The following is a 17,618-nucleotide window of genomic DNA, read 5'->3' as shown; positions in this document are numbered from 1 at the left end:
GTTTATTTATACTGTTAAGTGAAAGTCTGCTAAATTTTTACCATGACTTGACTGTACAGCACAGCAGCTTGTTTATAGCATGTGGGCCAAATGTCAGAGATTTTCAAAAATGAGTTACCTTTTGAAATCCTTCAAATAGATGACCTAAGAAACTAACTCTCTGCCTTGTCAGTTCCAGCTGTATTGGGATCTATGGCAGTGAAGCATATTTTCAGAGGCCATATTGTGCAGCATATCTGTCATACTGAAAGTGAGAACATATTTCAGTAACCCCATGATGTTTTCATCTTAACCTTATTTCATTTGGCCACTCGGGGGTGCAAAAAGACTGTTTTTATTTCCTATCATCAAGTTACTTAAAGCACTACTACTGCTACTTATTTGAGATTGTGTAAATCTACTATACAGTATATGTACATCTATATATGTTAACATAGGCATTGATTATTAATGGATGGCTCATATGAGTGACTGACAGACATGAAAAATGAAAACTTTATCTATGGGAAGGTGTAAAATATTCAGTTTGATTGAAATGTTTTTTATGCTATAATGTGTCTTTCCACAACTTTGTTCACACTATATCAGAGGCATTTCTCATAGTCTAGGCTCCCCAGTGATAGGCTAGACTATCTGAGTTATAGTCACCACAAAATACAACTGCAAACATTACTATAAAGGTGAATCGATTTCTCTTTTTCAAACAGTTTTAACAGAAACACAACTTTGCAAGCATTTATTTTGGGGCTGTTTTGTAGGTTTTAGTCACATGCACTGGTCCCAGTAGAACAACAACAATTTCGTGAATACCGTGTGCATTTCATTTTAATTATCTAAGAATCTCCAAGCTGCCCATTGCATCATTTGCAAACATAAGATCATGTTAATAAACCGCACTTACCTTACATAGTGCTTTTTATTCCTTTTTTTATCCTACTATCTGAGCACTAAAACTACTTTTTATGGTCACTACAATACCTCAAGTTTAGTTTTTAATTTGATTTTTTTCTTGGTATACTTTGCATTTATTGCCATCAGTAGGATTACCATATCTCATTAAATACTAAAGAAATAGAAAAACAACCTCAAGTAAAAGTAATAATCTGCAAAATCTGCAGGCTTTTGAAACCTCAGAGTAAATGTGGTCAGGCTGCATGTTGCTGGCTCAGGCATTTGACACTAGGGGGCTCACTTAATCACGCTCTCATTTAGGTTTAGACTCAGGTTATCTGCTGTTTTCTCATTTTCACACAGGGTGGCGACAAAGCTTTGTCTCACTCTGCCCACAGACCTCTGTGCTCCCTGACGCAACTCAGCTGGCACGCTCAGAGATGCACACACCATTGTGGTGTAGGTGGGATCCATACACTTAAATAGTCCTAGATTTATGGCACCACTGAGGAAACTGTGGGAATTAATAAGCAAATCCCATTGAACTATATTTAAATGTATTTATCACATCTGGGTATCTGTTTTGTTTGTTTGACACTGGGAAGAGTGATTTATTACCATGTTTAGTTACTGCTTTGGAGGCCCGCCTGAAACACTCAGTTAGATAAATATTTTCAGATTCGGAAATACTCACATTCTTCCGATGATACAAGATCTGCAGGAAATTAGCAGGAAATTTCAGGGGATTGCTTAAACGTAGCTTAGTGCCATGTCTGCAAACAGGATGAAAGTTTTAGCCTGCCTCTGGTAAATGTTAACAAAGTCCATCTAACAGCTAAAACTCAAATGATAGCACAGCATATAATCTTTCACGAAACCACAACCCAGTGTTTTCAACATTTGTGTTTAATGCAGTTTAATAAGAAGACAGAACATAATAACTGCACAGCTTTGGAGATTATTATAGACAAGCCCTGGACAATAACTAATCTGCTATTTGAGTTTTTTTCAAAATATTGTTTGCAAGGTTCACACACAGCTCAGAATCCTCTTCTATTGTCGCACTATTAAGATAAAGACGGGTCACTGAGGAAAGTACACAGGCTGGAATTAGCACGCAGTTCCTGAAAACCTGTTGCTGGCAGTAAAAACAGGAACACTGAGAGCTGCTTGTTTTGTTCAGCCAGTTTATGGCGATGCCTCAGCTTAGACAGAGCAGCATAAATCAATTTCCCCACTCTTCCGCTTTTTCCCACCTAATCTCATTTCGTAGGTCACTGCTGATGTTCCTTCCACTATCAACAATTTGTAACAAAGAGTCATCTCGGCTGCTCAATCTAATCTCCAAGCAATGACTCAGATATAAATAGAAGAAAAAACAAGAATACAAATTGGTGCTGTTATTCTTTTGTGTTCATAATCTTGTGTTCATAATCAATATGTCAAACACAGTGTTACCTGTAGCCGCCTGGCAAAGATCCTTAGAGGAAGATTAATCATTCAGTGTTATAGGATTCTGTGGGGGAAATTTACAAGAAAATCGTAGCCTTTAGAGCTAAATCAAGAACTACCATATGGTCTGTATACTGTTGCTTTAGAAAAGAATAGCAAGTAAGAAATGTCTAAATGCTAAAATGTAGTAAAGCAAGACCTGAATAATTGAAATGTCATCACTTTTTTTCTCGAGAAATCTAAATGTGGATTTTATGTTTTATAACATCTGTTATTCAGAAGTATTTGTACTAAAATTAATAAATCAATTTACAAATTAATTGACAGTGTAAGAAAAAAATAATTAAAGTTTATAAGCATGTCTCAGTTCTTGCTTCTTTACTTTACAATCAATGTCTTTTGAAACCAGTCAAATAACAATTATTCAATAAGTAAGTACTATAAATACTACTAAAGTGTAAGTGTATCTACTATGATACACTTGCATATATGTGCAAGTTGGTGAAGACTCAATGGTTTATCCTATCATCTTAAAGAATATTCCTTGCTCCAAATTAGCACCTAGGATCAGGGTCATTTATGTCCATTTAGGTATATGTGGAGCTTCTGCAGTGTGACTTTGCGTGGAAGGGAAGTTTCTTAGTGTTTCGAACTTTTTAGCTGATTCTGAATATGCAAACTGAAAAACAGAATGGGGTGGAGCTGCATGCACTCAGAGTGTGTTGCATGGACATTCTTGCTGTTGTCTGGTACGATGCAACAGAGGCTACAAAAACCTGCTGAAGACCTGCCACCTTTCGACAATCGGGTAAGATATATTTATGTAAATTTTATTTATATTTATGAACTTGCGGGTAGAAACTTTATAACAAGCTAAACTGGATTATTACCGTAATCAAAGAGACAGTCTTTGTGTTTTATTATACCCTTTTCAGTTGCAAGGTGGGATATAAATGTAAGCTTGGCACTGTGCCAGTGTTTCTAACTTTTATTTAAAAGTAAAGTCCTCACAACAACAGGGAAACGCGTTACATATGTTTGCTTCTCTCCTGCTTACTCACATCTACGTCATTTTTAATTCAGCCGATTTCACACTAGAGCTTTTCTCGTATACATATTTAATTTTTCGTGCAGTCAGACAACGACGTGAGCACAAAATAGTGACACAAACACCGCCCGTTAAGACGCAAGTAACCCGGTATGTAACTAATTAACTCCACTGCTAAACTCTGAATTGTACAAGCAAGAAGCCAACCGATTACAAATCCCCGTTCACACACGTTAAAGGATGGCTGTGCTGTGGCTTCGGCTATGTTCACATGTAAAACCACCGCTCAGGGAGAAAGACCGAAGCTACAGTCACACCGTTAAATGTTAGTTACCGGTAAGGTAACTAACATTTCCTCGTTTTCGACTTGACAACTTTCCAGTGTTGTGCCAAAAAGTCTTTCCCCCAAAAACTTATTGAAATTAAATGATTGATTGAACGAAAATCTGTCAAACAAATCCATTATGAATGATATCGTGTCATTTTGAGCAAGAAGGACCATTCTTATCAAAAAGTAAAAGCTTTTTCTGGGCAAAGTGGCTGTTAGATATTGTTTATGTATCCATCAAAAGTCTCACTGACATTAAAAGTGTATTTTTAAAGACAGATTTAGGCCAAGAGGGCGACAGAAGTTGTAGCAAATAAATATCACCGTTCAATAATCATATTTTAATCGACAAAAAACCAACCCAAGTTTATTATAATGTAAGTAAAATAACTTTTTATATATATATCTAACACTTTCATTAATTCTTCACACAGTCTATTTACCAATATGAGTATCTACCCCGATATAACATATTAGATCGAGTGATACACATAGAAACATTGGAAATCAGTTGTTGGCAGACAAACAATGGAAAGAGGAGAATGAAGAGATGTCGTGTAGCAATACACATATTACCAAAAAAAAAATAATGTTTTAAAAAGCATAGAAACACGTTGTGTTCGCCCCACAGCTTGTAAAGGGGACAGTTTAAAAGATGGCAGATGTTTTGTTTTTTTAAAGTCCCCTGTGGTGAAAAAATGTTCTGGCTATCAAGAAAACTTGCATATAAAATGTTTAAATACAAATGTGAAAATATTTATTTTACCCCGTATAACACTGATAGCGATGCTTTGTAATGTTTGCCAACACAGACCACACGCTACAGCTTATAGATTAGTGTGAAGTCACTTACACAGAACGTATTTTTCTGAACTTGGAAAAAACCCCGTGAATGTGAGACAGTTTACCTCTGAAGGTTGATGCCATGATTTTTCAAGTGAACAAATGTTTTTAGATGATAATGTACTTGTATATATATATATAAATATATATATGTAATTAAAGTACTGAACAATTAATTCCTCTAAAGCTACAAGAAATTCATTTTAAAAATCTAAACAACAAAAAGACAATAAATCCAGGAGTGTATTTTAATGTGAAACACTTTTTTCTTATCTTTGAAAGAATTTTTTCCTTTTTGCTCACAAATAACAGGTCTCCATCTGTTGATCTGTTATATGATGAAATGAAAAAAATTACTGCGCTTGAAAAGCTGAAAAGAAATTTTATTTAAAAAAAGAACTTATTTTTGTTTAAAAAGAAATCCTTGTTCAGCCGAGGGGCTATTCCGGCTTTGACCGTCTCAGGGTCCCAGTATTATTCCCATATTTAGGTCATCTCATGCTGCATCTTAAAACTCGTAAAATTCAAAAGGAATATTTCTTTATCAAGCAACACTTACAACACATCTGTTATCTCCAAGATAACTGATAAGTGATTTACTGATAAATCGAGCACGTATCGGGAATATAAGCAATGTGAATCTATTTGGCTGTTGTCAAAAAATAACTTTTATTTCATACAAGTATAACTGCGCCATTGCAAACTAATTCTGTGGCTTTTCTGAACTCTGTGGCTAACACTTTAGTGTAATTTGTTTATCTGACAGAGCTAATCTACTTATTTGCTCATAAACTCCAGCGCCTATTATGCAGTAATAACTTCCTCTTTCCTTGCAGGGACAGATGATTGTCATCTAATAAACAGACTGCCAAGACTTACATTTTTAATTTATTGTAGTTAAAAAGAGGACAAGCGGACACATCTCACCATCTTCAGGACAAACTTCACCTTCACTTTGACAAAATGTCAAACATTGACTTGCAGAGACTTGAGCTCTACAAAAGCATCCTGAGCAGTTGCGGTTCAGGCACATTCTGCAACAACTCTGAGCTGATTTTTCAAAACATGAGTATTTACAACTGGCTGGAGTTTCCTAATCCTCCCCCCTGGCTGAGGATTGTCATCTCTGTGGTCTACTTTATTGTGGCTACAGCTGGAATACTGGGGAACTTGTTAGTAATGTTCCTTCTCTACTCTACTCACACCATCGCCACAGGCAATATCAATTTCTTTGTTTTTAACTTAGCTGTGGCTCAGCTAATGTTTTCGCTGGCGTTACCATTTTGGGCTGTTGATACTGCGCTGGACTATAGCTGGCCCTTTGGCTTGGGCACATGTAAGGCCGTGTCCCTATTCACTGGGCTGAATGTGTTTGCTAGTTGCTTTTTCCTCACAGCTATGAGTTTGACTCGTTACTGCTATGTGGCAACTGCTCTCAAACCAGGCACTTCCTTCTGCAGCAGATCCTGGACTTTCCCGCTGGCCACAGCTTTTATTTGGGCTGGAGCGTTCATTTTGGCCGTACCCCGAGCTGTGTTTGCAGAACTGAAAAATGTGGGCCTTGGCAACGACACAATATGCCTGCTCCGTTTCCCTGTTACAACATGGCTTGAAGTGAACCACCTCCTGCGAGTTGTGCTGGGATTTCTGCTGCCCTACACCATTATCATCCTCTCCTACCTGCTTCTGATGCGCTTCCTCTGTCGGCATAAACTGAAAGGCGGCAACTCTCGGCGAAAGACTGATATTTCAAAGTCGGTGGCAGTGGTGGTGTTCTCCTTCTGGGCCTGCTGGTTCCCGTACAACATCCTCACGGTTTGGAGAGCCCTGATCCATTTTGACGTGGTTGATATCAGCCCCTCGTTCTACTCGGCTCAAGCGTACTTTTTCCCTCTGGCCAACTGTCTGGCTTTCACCAGCAGCTGCTTCAACCCCATCATCTACTGCCTGGTTAGAAAAGAGTACCGTGCGGCTCTCCTTAATGTGCTTTTCAAATTAAGTTTAGCCATTACGTCCAAGGTGCCCTATGGTATAAATTCTGAGGCGGGGTCAGGGCAAGCAGGCCAGCTGGGTATTCCAGTCAACAGCATTTTCAGCCACACGTCCCAAACTGACACGAGGAGATACGTCCCTCTGTCAACACTGCCAACTGTAACCTCCACGCTGTAAAGTCACGACACAGTGATCAAATGAGAAACACTTACGCCTTTATGAAACACGATGGAACAAGGATGGATTTTTTTTTTACGAGGTTTCAGTGTGCAATACGAAGGTTTCCCATCTAAGATTGTGGAAGATACATATTTCAGATATGCTGTGAGAAAATTGATCTGAAGTACTAAAGCTGCACCGAAGCTTTTGTGTCTACATGAAGCTTTGTGCTTTAGTCCGTAACACTTTGTAAAAATGTATTCACTAATTCACTATAAATCTAATTAAAAGAGGTCCTGTTAGAGTGCACGCCCCATGTGTGGGGGCTGGATCCTCGCCGGCTTCCGCCACCAGACCATTTGCAGCATGTAACCTGCGCACTGTCTCCCCACTTTCCTGTCATGTAACTATCACTATGTAATTAAGGCAAAAAGGGAAGAGATCCTTCCACTGCCTACATTGCTTTGCTAGGTTGATTGCTTAATCTACTAAAATGAAAACTGCTCAGCTGTATATGCAACTACACTCTCATATACTAAAGGGTTAAGACGTGATTCCACTCTTAAAATGTCAAGCAACTCTTGCCCTTTTTTAGCATGTAAAACCGCCACCTGCAACAGCTTTCAGCAATCACACGGTAATTGCTCTAGGAATGGCTCTTTCTAGTGTCTCGTTCAATTTCTTTTCACTTGCATCTTCCAGTTGCTTGTAATATTACTTAAAACACTTTACAATAGTTTAAATCTTATGTGTACATGTATTTGGAACAGTCAAAATTGTGATTGTGTTGGTTTTACAGTGTGCGAGTCATTTGTTTGAATACAAATAAAAAATAAATCCATCTTAATCTTAAACTCATGACTTTGTATTGCGTGTTTGCTCTTCACTCAAGTGCTCCAAATGATGAGGTGGGTAAAATAAGTATTGAGCACATCACCAGTTTTCTAGGTTTTCTAATATATTTCTAAAGATGAGATTGACATCAAATTCTCAGCAGATGTCAGTAACAACCCATCCAGTCCACACATACAAAGAAATCACACATGGCAGATCTTGTAAGGTGATAGGAGCAGGAGCAGGCTTGTTTTTCCAGCACATCCTATACTCAAAAAGTGTGGGGGAATTTGTAGGCCAATCATCTTGGTCATTTTTGCACATTTTGTGCATTGTTTCTGGGTGAAACGTGTATATCCCGGGAGAAATTTGCACTGTTGTTTTTCAGTTCACCTGTCAAATATGGCTGATTTCTGTGTCTCACTTCCTCACTCTCTCGAAAGAAGGATAAAAATGAATATATGTGATTACTGGTCATAAAGCAGTCTGACACTGGAGTACGCCACTAGATGGCACTATTGTTTTATCTTTAAAACCAGATGAGGCCCAAACTCACAGCATACTAACGTTCACGTTTCAGAGGAGGTTGTTATCCAGTGAAAATATAAATTTAGTATTTTTAAAAAATACTTTTTTCAAAGATAGGAAAATATGCTAATTTACTGTCTTGCCACCACTCACACACGTGTCTCTTTAACATGTAACAGGTTAGCTTAATAAAGGTAACGGTCTGTTTTATCAATGAAGAAAAGTGTTGATTAAACAAGTAAGGAATAATGCAGTAATACTGTTACAGTCACTCTGTGGAAGACAGCAGTTGAACAATGCAGCATGACAACAATGTTTGCAACCATGTGCAGTGTACTTGCTTTCAAAGATGGGGACTAGCTGCATGACCAGTTGCAGACATTTGCCTCTTTAAAGCAACTTTGGTGTTCAACACGTTGATAAAGGGGGTAGTAAGACTGATTCATGTCTGATATCGCTTTGCAATTAAATGGGCCAAATGAGGTCAAGTTGGCATCTACGTGCAATCTGTTTGTGATAATGCGGTGATTAAGTGAGATAAATCTGCAAAAATCGGAAATCTGTTGCCATCTGTCGATGTCTACATAGCGAAATCTACCTTTAACAGAAATTCACATTAACTACTGCCACTCAGAGCCAGACCCTCAAGCTCAAAAAGGGAGCTCGGATTGAAAGTGACTGGACTTGTTTAAGTTAAAGAAGTCTTTACAAGCTCCTTAGAGTACCATGACCTGGGTGACAGAGAACCTCCACAGACATGTCCTCAACAAACAGTGACTTAGATGTTACAGGATGGCAATTTAAGAGCAAAATGGCATAGGCACTGGGCAACATTGCTGTTATATAGGAGTATAACCAGAAAACCACCAGTCTGCAACTAGCTGAGTTGAGCACCCTATTTAGATGCCTTGTGGCAACCGTTGTTGGGATTTGGTGCTATATAAATAAAATTGAACTGAATTGAATTGAAGTTATTGGACAACCTTTGTAATTCTGTCTGACAGTGATTTTGGTCAGTCTGAGTCGGACCACGGCCTCGCTTCACAATTCCTTGGAAACAAGTTGCCTGACACCAGGTGAAATGTGCAATCGCTAGGCAACCACCAGTTTATTTTTTTCTCAGTTGCGAGGAAGTTACCATCCTTTTTTTTTTTTTTACTTTAATGTGACTGAGGCATTAGAGATGTGGATTTTATTTATTTCAGACTGAGCCTGGCTAGCTGCATTTCTCCTCCTAATCGTCCACTTTCTCCTGCTTTACGTTTAAGAGTAAAGCAGAGTGATTTTAATGTAAGGACAAGAAAGCAGGAGAATACTGAAATATCGAGCTATTCCCTTAAGATGTTACATTGAGTCCATTACCCTCTGCATTTAGCTAATCCTCAAGAATGGCCTCAGAAATCCTCATGGTTTTAATTGTATTTTATAAAGCAAGTTACCCTGATAAGTAGCTTATGCACGAATTATTTCCGACAGTTTTTAACGACGCATAGAGAAGTCATCATAAAAAAGGGAGATCTCTCTGTGTTTTCACATTTAAATGAGCTTTATTGACATTGAAAAACATGACTCAATTCACCATGAAGGTGTGGGCTTCTGCAGACATATAAGTGTGGCAATAATTAGCATAAATATATTACAAGCCTACGGGACTTGTGAAGGAGTTGCTGAGAGGAAACCGAAAGAGCAGCAGAAGCTGTGAAACTGATTCACCTTCATTTTCTTGCAGGGTACCAGACATTTGGTTATCTGCAGTCCTTTGGCATCATGCAGATCTCTGATGGAGAGCAGCTGACATCCCATTACCCACTCAGCCATTGAAATGACAAGGGAAAATGCTAAGCCAGGTTGTTACTTGAGGGGATGGATTATGATTAGCCTAGTTGTGACACAAGGAATCTGCGAGTTGGCAGAGGACAAGTTCTGTTGTAGTGCATTTTGACTGAAAATAGTTTGGTCTCTATTCCTTTGTAATGACAAAGAAGCTGGCGAAGCTTCTGGCAGTATATCTGAAAGTTTAAAGCATTAAGAGATATACATTTGGGAGGTATTATAGCAGCTTGAGTAGCCTCAGTAAATATAGATCGACTTTGAGGCCAAGCTTGTCAACATTGTAAGATTTTATGACTGTGCTGACTGCAAAACTAAAATGTTGTTATTGTGGTATTGCACCAAATAAAACACTGAACTCTCATTGTAATTATCTTATACTGTGTCATACCACAGCTGCAAGCAGTTGGCTTAGCACAAAGACTGAAAAATAAAAAGCAGCAGCTGGGTCTGCCTAGTGCCTCCTTCAGCTGAAAAGCTCATTAATTGCTATGTTATATTTGTTTAATTCATACAAAAATTCATTTGTAAAATACTATTTTTCATTTTTTTAGAACTTCATTGATTGCCTGGCAGCACCAGTCTTTGTCTTATATAAAAGCAACCAGTTTTCCCAACAACTGAATAAGCGCACTTCCCAATTTGTAACACTTTTTCTTTAAAGGAGTATTTGTTTATTCATTTAGTTCCTTACTTGACTACTTTAGGGCATCAAAACAAGATGAAACCATCTGGAATTTTATCACCCTCTAAAGATGCCACAAAAAACATGTTTAGCACACACATTCAGCAGCATCCAAAATCATCATGGGTTTGAGATCGTTTTTCTTATGTTTATATTAATTCTCCATTTAACTCTGTGTTTGGACTCTCCTGGTGAAATATTTGGCTCTTTTTAGAAGCAATACGACTGCTGAGAGTGAACCAAAACAGTAAAGCTGTTCAATAGAGTAGAGCTGTTGGTTGATAATCTCTGTGGGCTTGTCCTTCTGGATGACCTCTTTCACATTTCGCATAGACATTTCGCCTGTTTTTAATATGAAATACTAGGTACAGCTGTCAAGTTCATTTACTGAATCTTAATTTTGCTTATTTAAGACAAGAAATGGATTCAGACAGAGGACTGGCACCTCCTCCACAATGAGTGGGAGACTAAGAATGATCTGGGGCTGTGCGTGTGGATTTTTAATCAACTGCTTTACTGAAAAGCTCAGAAAATGTACCCCAGGCTGTCCCCATAAAAGTCTCACAGTGACTTTTCTGTCTTACAATTCTACAAACTGAGCGCACAGTCAATTTCAGTATACATATCAGATGTGAATTCAGGTTTTTTTTTATGTAGCACCAAATAACAAAAACAGTTGCCTCAATAAATTTTCTAAAGTAAAAACTCTGCAGTTTTGGAGAGAAACCCCCAACAATCAGACAATCTCCTGTGAGAAACACTTGGTGACAGTGGGAAAGAAAAACTCATCAACAGAAAGAAACTTCTGGTAGAACCAGGTTCAGCGAAAAGAGAAGAGAAAAAAAAGAGCACGGCGAGACTGAATAAAACACATTGTGAGAGAGGGAAGATACCGCTTAATGACATGCAGCAGTGGTATATAAACCACCACCATGTTTCTGAAGTTTTTAGGGTCAAATATCGTAACCTCATTTTTGTCTAAATTTAGAAGTAGGAAATTAGTGGCCATCCAGGCCTTTACATCTTCAAGACATACCATAATTTAATTAACCAATTTGTGTTATCTGGCTTAACAGATAAATAAAATTGGGTATCATCTGCATAGCAAAGAAAATATATGCAACATTTCAGATAATACTGCCTAAGGAAAGCATGTATAATGTAAAAAGGAGTGGTCCCAGCATAGAACCATGTGGAACTCCATGGGCAACTTTCATGTGTTAAGAAGATTCCCCATTAAGGTGATTGGGATCAATCATGTTACAGTTCAGTTTAAAAGTAACTTACTCAAGTACTTTAAATAACAGATTCTTGATTAGGGATTTAATAATTTATTTAAATCACTCAGAAAAATCACCTGAAAAATGAATACATTCCCTTTGTTCAAACAAAACAAATCATATCAATCAAGTATACTTACACTAATAATAATAATAATTACAAGCGCAATCATACCTACAATAACTACCATTATAAATAAAACTACCAACATTAAACATCCACCACACAACATCAGGGGACTGGAGGGTATGGCTTATCAATGGGGCATGGCTTATTTCAAAAGAAATGTCAAGTAAATTAAGGTATTACATCCACTAGGCCTAATTCAAGTCAGAAATCCCACTGACTCTATATTTGTGACACAGTAGGTCAATTGTGCAGAATAATAGCTGCCAAGAAAAATATTTTGCTTCATTCTAAAATGCTATACATCCATTTTAGAAACATAAATATGTTGATGTTAAGTACCCTTATTTAAAATATACAACATATATAATCTCATTTATTATCATTTATTATCTTGCTGTAGCTGCAGCAAAGCGGCAGTTATTCTCCCTTGGGTCAACAAAGGTTCATACGACGTCTAAAATATGTCATGATTATGTAAAGATAAAGCACTTCTTCAGTAGCATCTTATATAATATTCCTCATCAAGTCTTGTTACAGTGGGGCATTTGTCACATTTTTTATTTGGACCAAGAAAATAAACTCCTCTTCCTCTTATGTAACAAACGCTAAAAGGGAAGGTGTAAATTAAACTATTTGTAAGAATGAGATGAGAGCAGAGAGCCAGCCCAGATAAAAGCAGAGCGGTTGCTTTAGCGTTAGCACAAACCCCTCATTTAATGCGCTCTTTGAACTTTGTGTTGCTTCGGCGTTGAAATTTGTGGTTCGATATTCTGTGCATCAAATCTCTGTGTTCCTCATAACACCTGAGAGTCAAATACCTGGAACACGCTCGATCTCATCCCACGATTCAAAAAGACATTAGTATGACTGCAATGCTAATGGCACTTAAATACAATAGCAAACAGGACAGACTTTAGAAACGGTCCTGTGATGGCAACGGTTGCATACAGGAAATCCAAAAATAGAATTAAGCAATTAAACAAGCAAAATTATAACTAGTTTGTTAGCAGTAGCTTTGAAATAAAAGGAGGATTTTTAGCTTAATGGAATAAAGTACCCTCTCAGGTAACGTTACGAAACAGAAAAACAACCTTAAATTTCAAAGGGAGATGAGGGGAGGATTTCAGAGGTAGCACACTGTACCACTGCAGCTAATACAGAGAAAGTTTTCAATAATACATGGGTATACTATTTTTATATATATATATATATATATATATATATATATATATATATATATATATATATATATATATATATATATATATATATTCTTTAAAAACATTTTTCGCAGATTATGGATTGCAGCTTCTTGTAAAGTGAAAACAGAAGTGCAGTATAACATTTCAAAATACTGTATTGCAATGCAGGCCAGATAAATAAACGCATATTTCCAAAAAGACTGCTTAAAACTGCAATCCAGCATTTGTTGAAAGCACCACTGCTAGTTTGGTTACACAAAGTAGGCAAGCTATTAAGACGAATCTTGTCATATTTCATCTGGAGCATGAACTTAATCAGCTCTCGTCCCACGAACGCAGCCGCAGCGCTGCAGTTTCTGGATTGCAGCATTAAGAGTTAGAATAATATAAGAATCAAATTCTTTTTTTAAACCACAACTTCAACATGCCTGAAGGCCTACCCTTGATTCGAATACATTTTACATATAAGAATAGATATACATGAAGCTATTTTATACAGTTCTGGTAACATAAACATTTAACTTTGTATCATTGATATTTATCTTGAAATAAAATGTCTTTTTAAAGGCAAAGAGGTTAGGATAAATGATATCAACCATGAAATTTGTAATGTAAATGTTTCTAACATACAGAGTTAACCAACACACTGCTTATTAATTCATCACCTGACTACAAAAAGAAAAAGACATTTAATATACAAAGTTTACAGCTTTTTGTATTGGCATTGTTATTTTGGGCCCTGTGGCACAGACTGTAAGGCAGTCAAATCCTATGCACATATACTACATATCCCTGCTTGTAAACGTCTTATTGTTCAGTTGGTTTCACTGTGTCCTCTCTCGTTTCTCGGATTTCTGACCATTTCTCACTATACTCCCATGTTGTATAATGCAAAAGGCTGAATGCCACACTCTTCTGGAAAAAAGCAGAAGAGTCAGCAGGTTGGATTAAAAAAGATGCCTTCCAATAAGAAAGCCGTGTCAAAGTATTTTTTTTTTTTTTGTAATTTTCTTTGTTTTGTTTTGTGTACATCAGTATATCTGACAGCAAACCGACTTACTCGTCCTTGCATTTAAAAAGCACATGCAGAACTGTTGCACACCTATGCTTCAGAGACATTAAACACAACAGATGAGTAACTCACTACTTGTTATATAAGATTTGCGTCCAGGTGCACGTCTCGTTTTAAAACCATGTTTGTTAAATTTTCTTTATTTATATTTCACTTTTCAAACCAGGGTTACAAAGTGTCAAGCAGCAAAATCAACACACAAAAAACACATAAAAAAAAAAAAGATACACACAAAAAATACCAGGCGTGATAGGCTGGTTTAGGCCAAGTTAGAACCACTACACTCAATTAAATATCCCTAAAGCCTAAGGTGATGCTTTCAAATGGACATTTTGCATCGCTAAGAGCAAAAAGAAAAACCCAAAATAAATCCAGTTTACTTTGTAAGAGAAGCATCAGCCTAACACTGTTTGATAATCTCATTATGAAAACGGTTGCTGGTTAATTTTGTTAGTTCACTGAATTGCTCATTATTGCAGTTCTACTTAAAAAGAGCACACAGGCAATTAAGGTAACCAATTAAGCTCGGGAGGTCAGGAAAACTGTGACGAGCTGTGTTAGCGTTATCTTTTCATGACATTTCTGCAAACATATCATAAACAACAAGAAATTAAGTAGTAACATGAATTTGAAAAAAAAGCCAGGCTCTGCTGGAGGTTAGCACAACAAACGTCCCAGACCTTTAGGCTGTTTCCGTCTTTATTAAACGTGGGGAGAGGTTAACCTTTGGACCATTAAGATATAGATCACTTTCTTTAAAATGGTAAACTAAGGCATCGGCCTTGGCCAGGAGAGTTAGGTAGTTATTAGGAAGGAAAAACTGTCATGTCTCCAAAACTCCACAGTCCCAGTTTATAGCACAAACCCTGGGAGTCTTCAAAGACCCGTGTTTCAAAGCAGCCTCATCCAGGTAACTTGAGGCTTCACCCTGGATTTCATTATTACAAAAGGCGCTCCACTTTTAACCCATGTACATCACCGTGGCAACATATGCTGCTGACCTGCAGTCCAGAGCAGGTTATGTTTGAGATCAGAGATCAACAAATACAAAATCAGTAAAGTATCAACCAATTCACTTTTCCTAGAAGATCCCTCAGAGCACCTATTTGTACTTGTGGACTTTATACCAAATTATATTTTAATATTTGTTGCTCTTAGACCCTTGAACACCAGCTGCAGGAATAAAAGCTAAAACCATGCTGTAAGCAACAATATTGATTTAATGGCGTAACTATCAGATTTCCCTGTGACTCAGTGACAGAGCACTGATACTGCTTCAGATAGGTTAAACTTTCTAAATACAGCAGGTCTTTCCAGTCTCACTGAAAAAAGCACTTAAAGTGCACACATTCATGCACCGCTTTTAACACTACTCTACAGCGCCTTTCTACGGTTTTGTCTGCAGCAGCTCTGTTGCTTTCCATCTGTATTGTGTTTAGCTCTTCATATTTTTCTAATATTATAGTTTTGCCTTACTTTTGTAAAATCAGTCGCTCTGCTGCTAGTGGTCTCATGACTGCGATTGGTCAGATGCTGCTAATGCCACCCCTGCAATATAAACGGACTCGTAGCTAGACGGATAAACTCTGGGTGAACTTATTAAGTTGATAACCACCTTGATGTGACCGCTGAGCCTGATTGCAAATGTTAGGGTAAGTGAAGCCAGATATCCTGGGTATGTTTAACTTGCTTCGTAGCACAGGACCATGGTTCAAGCACAGATGGCATCACTGACAGGATCACTTTCTCTGATCAGCCAAAGCCTCTCCAGACACACCAAGAACTAGTTCTCTCATACTGTATAAAACTGGTGGAGTGCACCTTTAAACCAAATGTTTACATTCTCCCATAATTTTTCTTTAATGCTGCGTTGAAACACTTTGTAGCACTGTTTTGAAATGTTAGATTTACTGTAGTTTATCACAATTATCACTATTAATAATACTATAAAGTTAATTTAAGCTTATTTTTGTATTCTCCATTATTACAAAGATTTTAGTAGCTTTACGAAATAATTTTTCTGTACACTGAAAGTCAAGGCTTTACACTGCGTGCCAGGAAAAAGTAAACCAACGAGAAGATTCAGATTGTACTTAAACACTTAAGGTGACTGTAGGACTTGTTTGGCATCTTTTTAGATGGAATGCATGTACTAAAAAAGATGCAAAAATCATGATAACCACCTTTTCTTTTTTTTTTAGTGAAAATACTTTTGCAATGACAATATGTTACTATATGATTTCACCAGAGCCAAATAGTAAAATATGTCTTTGCTCGGGCCCTGCATCTGAGGATAACAGCTGGCAAATGATTCGACGCCTGTCACTCGTCACAGGCATCACCATGAAGGGATATTGTGCTTATAAAAAGCCTATTTTACATTTTGTCTGCAGCCACCTTAGCGAGAAGAAACCGTGCTGCTCGTAGGAGGGAACACCGTGAGTACATCTTTATCCCCCAGAGTTTTGCACACCTCTTCTTACTTTTTTCCCGATTAAATAAAGAAACTCAGTAGGTATAGTATTGCCATTGTTGTGGCACTGGCTCATAAGAAGATTCACTTCCCACATTGGTCCTCGTGCTAAGCTGATTGTCAAGTTCTGGTACAGGCTAAGTTTGAATATGTGCAAGTTTTTTTTTTTTTTGTCATTATTTATTTAAGAATGTGAGTTGACGCCTCCAGTAGTCCTGCTGGATCCACTGCAGAGCTTTGTCTTGATGGGGGTTGTTAGAGAAGGGTCTGAGTCAGTCTTCTTACACTGAAGTGACCATCATGAACTCTGGTCACTTTGGAACTGGCAGTCAGGATCCATATCCCTGGCTGATAGACTGAAGGGAGAGAAAAAGGGTCAAATTACTACTTTTCTTCATTTACATCTTCATGAGGGTGGGAAATAGGATTTCCAGCTGAGAGTTAGATGAAAAAACTGATACCACACATGTTTGTATAGCATATAAAAAGCTGGTTAGCTTTGTTTAGCACAAAGACTGGTAACAGCTAGCGTGGTTCTGTCAAAATCTGTTAGCTGGTAGGCAGTAGGTGCTTTCAGAGTGCAGAGACTTTTTCAGAGTCACTGTCAGTCTTTATAACTCAATGTACTCCATTATTATTAGGTCGTTACCACAAAGTAAGTACTTATATTTAATGCACAAGAGTTGCCAAAGCAAAATATAAAATGTTGGTTAGCAATTACCCCTAACTTGCTACTGGCCATCTGCTATAACAAGAGGTTCTGTTATGGTATCAGCTGCTCTCGGGTCATTACAGCACTTCAGAACTCTTATTAGTGATGAGAATGCAAATAAAAGGAAAAAGGCTTCCAGGCTATTTAGTTCACAGGTTG

At 37.6% G+C, this 17,618-nt stretch overlaps 2 protein-coding genes across 6 annotated transcripts in view; one reads left to right on the top strand and one right to left on the bottom strand.

Moving 5' to 3' along the window:
* The first annotated feature begins 5,942 nt into the window (after positions 1 to 5,942).
* On the top strand, positions 5,943 to 7,545 carry LOC116322721 (relaxin-3 receptor 2-like). The gene has a single exon (XM_031742877.2). The coding sequence runs from the start codon at positions 5,961 to 5,963 to the stop codon at positions 6,729 to 6,731; it is 771 nt and encodes a 256-aa protein (XP_031598737.2). The 5' UTR covers positions 5,943 to 5,960; the 3' UTR covers positions 6,732 to 7,545.
* Positions 7,546 to 13,658: 6,113 nt separating this feature from the next.
* LOC116322715 (ras/Rap GTPase-activating protein SynGAP-like) overlaps positions 13,659 to 17,618 on the bottom strand; it is a 54,532-nt gene continuing 50,572 nt past the window's right edge. For 3 of the 5 annotated variants that reach the window (XM_039605162.1, XM_039605166.1, XM_039605163.1), the window contains one exon: positions 13,659 to 17,103. In XM_039605162.1, the coding sequence (XP_039461096.1) occupies positions 17,077 to 17,103 (27 nt within the window). In that variant the 3' untranslated portion in view covers positions 13,659 to 17,076. The remainder of the gene's footprint in view (positions 17,104 to 17,618) is intronic. The other 2 variants (XM_039605164.1, XM_039605165.1) reach the window with 1 other exon arrangement.

The sequence above is a fragment of the Oreochromis aureus genome, linkage group 22, assembly GCF_013358895.1.
Source record: "Oreochromis aureus strain Israel breed Guangdong linkage group 22, ZZ_aureus, whole genome shotgun sequence".
Lineage (NCBI taxonomy): Eukaryota > Metazoa > Chordata > Actinopteri > Cichliformes > Cichlidae > Oreochromis > Oreochromis aureus.
Note: the sequence above shows the minus strand (reverse complement) of the source record. Positions and strands in the feature narration are given on the sequence as shown.

Excerpts from the sequence above, each read along its gene's own strand:
- LOC116322721 (XM_031742877.2), top strand. The coding sequence starts at position 5,961 with ATGAGTTTGACTCGTTACTGCTATGTGGCAACTGCTCTCAAACCAGGC.